The sequence below is a fragment of the Styela clava genome, chromosome 5, assembly GCF_964204865.1.
Source record: "Styela clava chromosome 5, kaStyClav1.hap1.2, whole genome shotgun sequence".
NCBI lineage: Eukaryota > Metazoa > Chordata > Ascidiacea > Stolidobranchia > Styelidae > Styela > Styela clava.
Genome location: NC_135254.1, coordinates 14,599,684 through 14,610,858, shown reverse-complemented (window position 1 = coordinate 14,610,858; position 11,175 = coordinate 14,599,684). Strand labels below are relative to the sequence as shown.

The 11,175-nt window shown below is 35.4% G+C and overlaps 2 protein-coding genes across 2 annotated transcripts; one reads left to right on the top strand and one right to left on the bottom strand.

The window, feature by feature from the left end:
- The first annotated feature begins 235 nt into the window (after positions 1 to 235).
- On the top strand, positions 236 to 2,691 carry LOC120344773 (centromere/kinetochore protein zw10 homolog). The gene has a single exon (XM_039414087.2). The coding sequence runs from the start codon at positions 279 to 281 to the stop codon at positions 2,613 to 2,615; it is 2,337 nt and encodes a 778-aa protein (XP_039270021.2). The 5' UTR covers positions 236 to 278; the 3' UTR covers positions 2,616 to 2,691.
- A 777-nt stretch (positions 2,692 to 3,468) lies between these two features.
- Positions 3,469 to 11,156, bottom strand: LOC120344395 (5'-nucleotidase domain-containing protein 3-like). The gene is made up of 7 exons (XM_039413603.2): positions 10,875 to 11,156; positions 9,986 to 10,447; positions 9,217 to 9,467; positions 7,870 to 8,264; positions 6,907 to 7,086; positions 6,092 to 6,321; positions 3,469 to 3,950 (listed from the first exon to the last, which is right to left on the bottom strand). Exons 2-7 carry the CDS (start codon positions 10,435 to 10,437, stop codon positions 3,854 to 3,856), a joined length of 1,605 nt encoding a protein of 534 aa, XP_039269537.2. The 5' UTR covers positions 10,438 to 10,447; positions 10,875 to 11,156; the 3' UTR covers positions 3,469 to 3,853.
- Between the last annotated feature and the right edge of the window lie 19 nt (positions 11,157 to 11,175).

Below are 11,175 nucleotides of genomic sequence, written 5' to 3'. Positions count from 1 at the left end.
ATTTTCTGGAAATAATGTACATAATATACCGTATGTTATTTAATATTATTTCATTTATTATTTAAATATTGAATAATCCACTTTGGAATGCTAACCGGACGAGAGGCCGTGATTCGCCATATGGATAAGCCGTCTTATCGGCTTTCCTCTCCCCCCGGGATAAATATGTAAATCCTATCCTATCCTTTGTGGTACCATTAAAAAGACATCCTGCTTGTTGACTTATTCCCGACTATTTGTTGACTATCTTTTCAGTGATATACTTAAAAAAATTGAAAATGACATCACTTGTTACTGAAGTGCTTCTTCAAGCTGGAAAATTAGATAAAGAAGATCTTCAAACCAAAATCTCAAAATTAACATTGGAATCCAATGAGTTGAAGGCCAAAGTCGACAATTTTGTTAAAAAGAAATATCATGAATTTAACCCTTTATTTATGTCCTGTCAGACCCTTTTAAGTGATATTAGTTTGCAACAAGAGAAGGCAAAAGATATTCAAGGAACTCTTTCAGGAGTTGTTAAAACGCAACTTCAAGATTCAACGAGTGAATTTGAACGGCTTTCGGATGAGCATTCTCAAACTAGTGAATTACTTTTTGCAATGGAGAGAATTTGTGAACTGAGTTCACTTTTTGAAAAAGTTAGTAAAAATGATGATTTCGTTGAGTCTGCTTCTGCTTTACTAGAAATTAAAGCTATCCTAGAAGGCATCAAGAAAACATATATGAGTGATTTAGCAGTTTATAAATTTTTGGATCAGCATTTTAAACTTACCCTTGAAGGTGTAAGATATGACCTTGATGAAAAATGGATGAGAGATGTCAAATGGATTCTTCCTGGAAAAGACGAAACCACAGAAAACGCAGTTCTAAATATCCCCTTCTTTGAAAAGGTATCAGATCCAAAGTGTGAAAACTTTAAGAATTTTCAGGATTTCATATACGCAATGTCCATGCTTGGTAGGGTAAATCAAAAGATACAAAAATTTTCAGAGTTGGTCATGAAGTATATCTTTGTACCCTTGATAAATGACCAGGGCCTAATTCCTGATTTTGACTGCGATGAGAATGCGACTCAGACATATCGCAAAATACAGCTTGTCAAGGCTTCCAGCCTTACATCCGATACAAAATATGCTACCAGCACTCCAGCCAATCTTTTCAAGAATGTGGTAAAGATTTTGCAATGTTTAAATACCAATTTGTTGCGATTCAAAACTAAAAGCAATGATGATAAAGACGTCGTGATGTTGATCTTTAGTAAATACATACGAGATGATCTATTACAAATGCTAATAGACAAATGTCTGGCTTTGACAATACCGAAAAATATGGAAGAATTAGAAAACTACAAAGTGGTAGAAGATGTTGTTAAAAGTTTCGAGTCTGCCTTAATGTCGATCAATTTTATTCCGTATAACGAAGAAGGACAATCAGGTAGTCAACTCCTTGCTTACGTCACAAATGTTAGTTCTCATTTTGCCAATCAAAGATGTACTGATATCCTCCAACAAGCAAGAACTTTAATGAAAAAGGAAATTCATAACACGCAACTTATGAGTGATAAAGATTTTGGAGATTTCTCTCGAATTTTGAAACAAAGGAAATCCACTTCAGAACTAGTAAAAATGCCCGTCGGAACAGGATTTAATAGTCAGAGGCCCAATAAAAAATTAAGTGATGATACTTTACGCTTTCCAGAATGTCACGTAAGCATATGTGCAATTGATCTCATGAAGTTGGCATATAAAACAATGCAAGAAGCTTCACAGTCTGACCCAGTTTGTGCCGTAAAATTGGTCACAATAACTCAGAATATCTTTGATTTGTATGGTACTGCATATCCAATTTACCACGCTAATTCGCTGGAAAATCTTCCTCAGTTTTCTGCTATATTTTACAATGATTGCATGTATCTTGCCCACCATTTAATTACGTTTGGTCACCAGTTTTCAGTAACACCGAATGCAAGTAAACTGCTTAGAGTGCTGACTTTTATGGATAAAGTTGTTGTGCTTCGTCGACTTGGTGCTGAATGCTTTTTAAAACAAATGTCGAGGCAGAAAGATATAATGATTCAATGTCTTGAACCATTTCTTACATTCTCTGAACTGCGAGGTGCTGATAAGTATGAAATTGGTGAGAAAGCTATAAGGCAAATTCTTGACTTGCTCAATCATTTGAAAAAGGTATGGACTGAAGTTCTTCAGGCACATATTTTCAAACGTGCATTATGCACCCTTGTTAATGCCTGCATTGCTGAATTAATTTTGATTATTTGCACCATGGAAGATATCTCTGCTGATGATTCAATATCACTAAAGCTCTACTGTCTTATGCTTTCCGATAAAATTCCTATGATTTTCCAGGCAGAGGGAAAGGATGACATCGAATTGGATATTACATGGCAAAAACAGGTTCCAAAATGGCATCGATTGCAAGAGCTTATTCTTGTACTTTCTGGGAGTCTTCGAGAGATAGTTGATAGGTGGTCTGAAGGGAAAGGTCCACTGGCTGCCGCGTTTTCTATAACTGAAGTTAAAGGTCTTATCCGAGCATTATTTCAAAATACTGAACACAGAGCACAAGCTATCTCAAAAATAAGTGTTAGATGAACATGGTTAATAAATATCTATCTATCTTTTGAGTTCCAAGTTGGTGCTGATATTTAATTCTGCACTTTATTGTAAATACTTTTGTACAAATTATTACAGGAGCAAGGGTTTCTGGTGTTTGAAATTCATGGTATAATGCAAGGTTATTCTTTATCTTTTCTGACAACGCCAAGGAGGTTCATGAAGTTTGTAAATCCTTGAAATTTGAGCCTAGAATTGCTTAAATTTTTTGAAAATTGCTATTTTTTTTATTTCATTTCCGGCCTGTTAACAGAATTCCTATGTTATTTTCTGATAGTTTGAACTCTTCGTTAAAGTTACTATATTTCCTGCACCTCTGTGGCGAAAATAAATCTATTTGCCATAACATGAAAAATCAATATTACTAAGAAAAAATAGAGGCAGCAGCACAAGTGAACAGGAGTGCAAACCAGGCTGCTCTGACCAAAAGGGGGTGGTTTTCATTTTATGACCAGCGTTTTAAAAAAACTCCTATTTAACTTTAAATTACTATCTCAGATTTTTAAACGCTCACTGTGATTACAGCGCTCGTTAAAATAGTCAACTCTGTTAGGAATGTTTTTTTTGCTGTGGAGAAAATAAGCAATCCATGTCTGGTAATAACCCTGAAATGTTATTGGACATGTGTTAACAGATATTTGTAGGATAGGAAAAAATTGAAAGGATGGATACAGAAGGTATTGGCTGTCTGAGTAATAATGTCAAGACATCTCTGGCACCGAGTTGACTTGAGTTTCTTACTACTTATGATTTGTCGAGGGTGGCCCTCACTGGAATACAGATTCGCAAAATCTGAAGCTTCCCACAAGTCAGAAACAAAAATTTGCATTTCACTCTTACATTCTTTTCTTTCCGAAACAAATTGGCACAGAAAAATATTGTATAGCATTTTGACATCTATTGTACAGTGAGTGACAATTATTTTCATCTAAGTGCATAGAAACTCAGAACGAGATGATGAAAGTACTATTATATCGCCAGAGTCTTAATGTTGTAGCCCCACTATTTAACAAGTCACACAAATAATAATACATAACCAATGGCACAGAAAATAAAAAGCTCATATCCATAGAGCACATATAATCAATTATGAAATTACAGCAGTAAAATCGGTTATTAAAATAATAATTGTCAAATTTTAAAACCAGGTTATTCAAATTTATAAGCAAAATGTTGAACTCAAGGCGTGTACAATTAAAAATGTATATTATTCGGCATCAGGGATTCCTGTTCTGAATAGCACGTTCTATCGCCAGGTCAAATCCATCATGCAGGTAGGCTAGGCTTACAACGATCTCATGTGGGAGTGTTCCTCTGCAAAAAATATATATCAGTATTAAATAACTAGCTACTAGTGTAGTGATGAAAATTTGCGAAGCAAATTCTCTCCAATAAATTTCCAACACAAAAAAAAAATTTAAGAATATGATAGAGAAGGGTGTGCAAGAGGCGGCCCGCTGGCCACAACCTGTTTATATTTACTATGGCCCTTGTCAACACTCTCGATTTTTTCCCACCGAGCATAAAATCCTGATGTCTGAAAAGGCGCTTACATGGATAAGAACCCTGTCCCTTATGATCATTAAACATTTTGATCGAAAGTTGGGGGATCCCCCAAAACATCGCTCATACTCCATAGTGACACCTTGTGTCACATCACTAATTAATTAATAACTCGCTAATTATTCGACATAATTCGCCCAAAATCAATAGGCTTCTGGTCCGAGATAAGATGAATGCACATGCTAAATCTGGAGCAAATTCAATCTCGCTTTCGTGAGATATCGCGTGCATCTAACAGACAGACAGACAAATACCTATCAACTAGGGATGGGCAATGTAGAATAATTTACTATTCTAGAATAGTTAAATCGAATCCAGAATACCGAATCCTATTCTATTTTCATACTTATTCAAATAGTGGGAATTTCCACATTGCTGGATTTAGATGGTAAAAAATTGCAAATGTATTACCCACTATAAATGTGTTCTCTATTTGGAAATGTTCTGAACATTGAATTTCATTTGATACTAAACCAGGACAGTTCCCAGGACAATAAAATTTAGGAATTTTACAATATTTTTTGCCTTCAATTGTTCCAAATGTATGTAATCCCTAAATACTGATATGCTAAATTATTAAGACACGCTTTACACACTTTAATAGTAAGCGGTTAAATACAAAATAGACATGAAACGGCGGTAAATCATTAATAATGTAAGTCTGCCGAGTATACTAAAACATACCCGCTGAGAATTAATTAGATGCTGACCCAGCGTGTGACCACTGCAACCTATGCGCCGTTGTAAAATATTAAATTTAACCACTATCAATTAAAATCAACCTTTTATTCTGTGAGAGCAAGACACGTAAAACCAAGTTCCCGTAAACGCGATTTCGTACTTAGTTATTAGGTAATAACATCTGAAGACGAACTCATTCCAGAACTCACCCAGACTTGGCCCTACTCAGATTCAATACGTCACTATCTTCGCCAGATGCGGCAACTTTTTTCAAAATTCATCGGCGACTAAAATACTACAGACTTTCGATCAAACGTGCGTCTATCTTGAACGATAGAAATGTTATCATTAATCATTATCTACCCAGACTTAGCCCTACTCAAATTCAATACGTCACTATCTTCGCCAGATGCGGCAACTTTTTTCAAAATTTATCGGCGACTAAAATACTACAGACACACGATCAAACGTGCTATCTTGAACGATAGAAACGGACCGAAAAATATGTAATCTTTTGGGAGTGAAATTTAAATGTGACAGTTGTTCGCGTTTTGCGATATAACTTTGTATTTCGGAAAATGGTATAATAAAATTATTCGTAAAATATTTGATCTAAGTTAATGGCGAGTAATGTTATAACATTTAACGCCTGGCTTTTGGTTTACGAGCATCATTTTTTTGGGAAAACTCGTAGGTCGCGAAAAATCATTTAATTTAAAATGAGGCAAGGCACGTCTGTAAACAATTAAAGATTGTTGCATTCAGATTATAGGAATATCACCAGTAAGTCGGCACAAATAACGCTAGCTAGATAGGAAAGAGGAAAACGCAAAAATGGTGCAATAACGAGTCCTCGCCGTGAGGTTATATTACCGACTTCTTGTCCTGAATATGCCGATTGAAATGAGAGTGTTTGATGTTTACCGATTTACGGGTTCTTTGCGAGCAGACGCAAGTTTAATTAAACGAGAGAGATTTCCACGCGAGAAAAACGCTCGTCTATAATTGATAAATTAGAAACCCGAAATACAAAAATTGACGCTTGGCGCCGGAGAGGCGGAAACCGAATCCTGTTATCGGATCCCGTTGGATTCGAATACTTTGGGATTCGAATCCTCCGGATTCGGTATTCTATATTGCCCATCCCTACTATCAACATACTTACCGATTAAAATCGATAAGTAATAAAGTTACCTTATCTTTCTACTAACCTGAAGGGAAAGAAAAAATGATCAGTGTTATAGTAGGCAAGATTGCAGACTGAGGAAGTATAAATATCTGCTATTCGGCACATTCTCGATGAAAAGTACGAGGCTTGTAGATTAGAGCGAAAAACTGAACCAAATCTCTTGTTAAATATGACTTTAATATGCTTCTTGAAATTATTTCTCTCGTTCAACCAGTCACGAAGCAACATGCGAGATTCTGCATCTCTGTACAACTGAATGACAAAATGTGCCAGATTGATTTAATTATAAGATATAGATTTATTTTAACATGATGGCTCATTACGAAACACACCAACTGGCAACTAGCGTTGTTTTTCACATGTTATAAACAACCTAAAACTGGTAAGACCAGTAGCATGTGTCAAAGGTAATGTCAATATGAATACAGCATCTATCATACAGAACCTAATAAACAGACAGACAACCTACTGACCCAATGAAATATCAGGTCTGTGCAAAACGTCCTAGATTGCTGAAACTTCTGGGCAAAAATAAATTTTCTCAAAAGCAATCAAGAAATTTATGGGTTCCGTTTTATTTGGGTTCTTCTTGTAAATGCCCGGAAATGGTTCGTAAAATTACTAAGAAAATGTGTCTAAATTCCACACTCTTGCAATCAGATAGATTTTTTCGAATATTCACTAAATTAATAACTTATTTGACATTAACAGTCTTACTAACCGTAGTTAAAGCCATCTTCACCATGGTAAATTCCTGACCTGTCCAAGTGGTCAAAAAGCTACGACCAATATGTTTAAGAGTCGACACACACTTATGAATTATCAATTCCCTCATACCTGCATTCTCTCTAGCAATTTTTCCAAAGTTTGAACCCAAATTACAGAACGTCCAAATTCTTTGGAATTCATAATACCGATCTCATCCTCAAGTTCAGGTATAACGGCACCAGTTCTCCAACCATAAGTGAACGTTGGATCTGTCAAGTCTGTATAGATTTGATCTCCGAAATATATTACCTAAAAAGTAATGGATAAATTAGAATATGACAAATATTAACAAAAATTTGCAGGTATAACACTTATCGCATGCTAAGTTCTATCAAAATTTAAATTCATTCATGATTCTGAATGTTATATTACCGAAATAGATCATAACTTAACAAAATCTTCATAGTTTGTGATGTTTTCAAAATCTCATATTCATTTCAACTTATCTTAAGTTTTGAGGAGGTTCAGAAAATGATGTGGTTTAAAACAATGAGAGCTTTTTTATATGTGCTTACTCATGTCGTTCGCTCCGAACAAGACCATGCGCAAGCATTCACCGATGCCTGATGATATATGTAAGGAGCAATTTTCAAAAAAAGACTAATCTTTAGCCTTGCCTACTCAATTTTTTATGCCCAAAGTGAGGTGATGATCATGGGATTTCAACCAGCGATGTGTAACATGCAAACATAGTTAAGTCTGAAACTTCAACCTCTAGGCCAGCACGATGGGCTTCAAAACCAACTTCAGACATCTAGCTTGGCCACATATGGAGAAAGGCAAGAAAAGATAATGCTATTGCTTAGCCCTGCAGTAATAAAGTGATCGGACAAAACGATATAACGCAGCGACAAGAGAGCGAAAAACATTACCGTATATATTTTTATACAAGTGAGTGCCTTCTAAACATACTCTCGGATTCGGATTTTATGCTTGATTGGGGAAATCTGAGTGTTGACAGGGGCCGGGTTATGGCACGCGGGCCGCCTGTTGCACACCCCTGCTCTAGGTCATCACACAATGCAGTCTTACCTCATGTCCACTCCATCCAGATATTTGCATCAAGTCCTGTATACAACCTCCATAATATACATTGCCTTTGGTGAATTCATGTACCCTCTCCCATGATACAGTATGGTTATTATCTCCATTGTTACCGTTTCTAGATGATTCTATAATCTTTTTAAATGGCCTCTTGTAATTTTGGAAGAATCCTGGCTTTTTTGCTTCAACGATAATAACATCAAATGCATCTCTCCAATCTTTCCCAATAAGATGCTTCATTCCAACATTAACAAATTGCAAGTTACTGTTGGTAATGAGAAATAACTTTCTTCCATTTGATGTTAAGTGATCAATCAGATGAGTTAAACTATTCTTTTTAAGATACTTATCCACATTACCATAAACTTCTTGAAAAAGATGGCCTGAAAAAGAATAATGATTTGTTGGTTAACACCAGAGCTTCAATTTCAGAGCCATAGTAGTGATGGTGCGGGCAAGCCTGCAACGCTGCAAGGAATTTTTTGCTGATTCAGATGACATAACAAATAATGACAATGTGAAGTGAGAAAAAATGGGTTTTAGGCTAACAACCATTTTTCAAAACCCAATTTTACTCACTGTAAAGCATTTGCAATAATGATGCAACGTCTACAGGTCATTAATGTGAAAAAAATTGAAATTGATATAGCTGTAAGACTTGACAGCATTTACTGATATCTACATATCAATGCACCATACTAAATTCTGTCAACAAATGTTGTTTTACTTTGCAATCAGGCAATTTCAGAGGACAGTGTTATATACATTATGGGATACTCCGGCACACATTAATTCCCCCCAGTTCGAACAGATCTTCATGGCTGAAGATTGGTATCGTGGGGTTGGGTACAATTTGTTTTTTGTACTTCCTGGAACAGTTGTCATAGTTACAATTTTAGTCAACCAGGTGTTGTTTTATATCTATTTGGAATCAGATTTAAAGTTTCAGAGGCACAGTCAGGTTAATGAATAATCAGCATTTAATGTTAGGTTCAAAAGGTTACTATTGTTAAAAATGAAAGAATCATTCTCACATCATCAATACCTTCTAAACTTAATCAATTACAAATGATGATCAGTATTAGACTATTAGGTGTGAAAATCATGCAGAACTATATCCAGTACTTGAAAATTAATGAACAGGTGACTTAACATCAGAGATTAGGTATAATACATAATAGTCATTAATGAATTATATAGGGAATTTCACCAAAGCCTCGAAAAGAATTATATCCTGATTCATGATTTCGGGTTACAAAATTAATAACTTGATTTATGTATAGTCGTCGAGCTTCAATTCAGGTATATTCAGATCTACTATAAACTAAAACATACCTCCAACATGAACTTGCTTGACAGCTGCTTGCACACTCTCAAATAAAATCTGTGGGTCATAAGTTATATTATTTTGGACAAAATACTCTACGACATTGGTGAGCAACATCATTTCAGGCATTGAAAATATATCCAGCAACTGTCTGAGAGAATTTCCTCCAAAGAGAGATTCATCCATGATACGTTTTGGAATATGACGACTTCCTTTAAATAGAGACAGTACTTCATCTTCACTAAGCTGTTTTAGCCCCCTGTTAAGAACAGATATTAAAAAAATTTATATGAGTATTGATTTTCAAAAATAAAGAGTTGTGCTAATTTTTTCCACTACTGGCTTGACTTCCGCCTCAGCTGGTCAAATGAAAAAATGCCTTTTCTCTATTGTATAAAATATATCTCAGATGTATTCAAATATTCGATGCATTCACAGCATCTGGATGCTATCAATTCTATGTTCAGATATGGGATCTTCATATTTATCCTGGGGCAGTGGAAAGCCAAGTAGACGTCTTAATCATATTGCAAGCATGATCACTCAAACTCGAAATAGGTGAGCAAGTCAATTAATACTTGGATGACAAGTTTTCAAACCTTCATGATTCGTAACTTTTAAAGACACTGAACAAGTGGAAACGTTTTTTTATAATTTTTTTTTATGGCTGGTGAAAGAATCTGTATTGGACCAGCAAATACGTGACCTGCACACTGCACCGCTGTCATCCTTATCTTTGTTATTAACATGTGATATGTAATATTCAAATTGTTTTACCTGTACACTGAACCCAATTGAATGACGTGACAAGCATCTATTTTCATGAGTAAACTGCGTTGAATGTCATAATGAAGACCTCTAATGCAGAACCCTGGAACGTACTTGTAGTTCAAAAGCTCTTTGGGAAAATGGAACTGTTTGTGTAATATTTCAGTTGCTCTGTCATATATGAATGTTTGCATGTCATCAGAATAATGAGCGAGAGTATAATCATAGTCAAATCCATAAACTTTTATTTCTCCCAAATTGATTTGATTAATGGCAAAAAGTCCACGAGGATTAACATTGCAAATCTGTTGATGGTCATCAAAAATAAGAGCTCTCAGTTCGTTATAACGATTCTGCATAAATTCTTGATTTGAACATGACTCTTGTGAGAAAAAACGTGGACATATACTCCTTCCTTTCAGTCGACCAATCAGCGGCCTTAAACAAAAACTTGTTGACATTGTGGATCACCTGAAAAGCACAATTATGGTTTATTTTCATTTCTAAAACATATCACAAATAAACGGCCAAGTCTATATCAAAACAATTTTCAACATTCTCATAAAAATAATTTACTTTCAAAATGCCTCAAAAACAAGATATTTCAGAAAGGAATATATAAACAAATTACTGAATTTACTGTCATACATTCAACCATGAAAATAATTTTATTGATAACTGTCATTGCTCTGTTCGTATCATACATCCTAAAGTCTGTAAGCTCTATGTTGCAATCAGCAGTCATCCCACTGCAGCACTGTTGTGCATTCAGGCATTGTCTCTATTTCAATATTGCAGTATTGTGGGTTATTTCATGTTTCAAAAGCTATATTTGATTACAATCGTACAAATTCTCACTGGTATGCCTACATCAAAAACTACATGCATAACGACTCACCTAAATAGCTTTTTCCGTTAACAGGTTAAGTAAGACAGCGATGAAGTCTGCAAGCCAACAATAAATCCTGAACTAACTCGATTGCCAGAACACAGTCTCTGATTGTTCCGACGTTATTTTCAAATATATTGTCGAGGCATTTTAAAAAGAACTCATCCACACCACTGTTTATTATTTGGAAGACAACCAACATCCAGACATTGCTCCCCACCTGCCCACGGTGATACAAACGCAAATAAATGCCGCAAGGTCTGAAGATTGCACAACTTTATACCGTGCCGACTCAAGCATTAACCGGCCA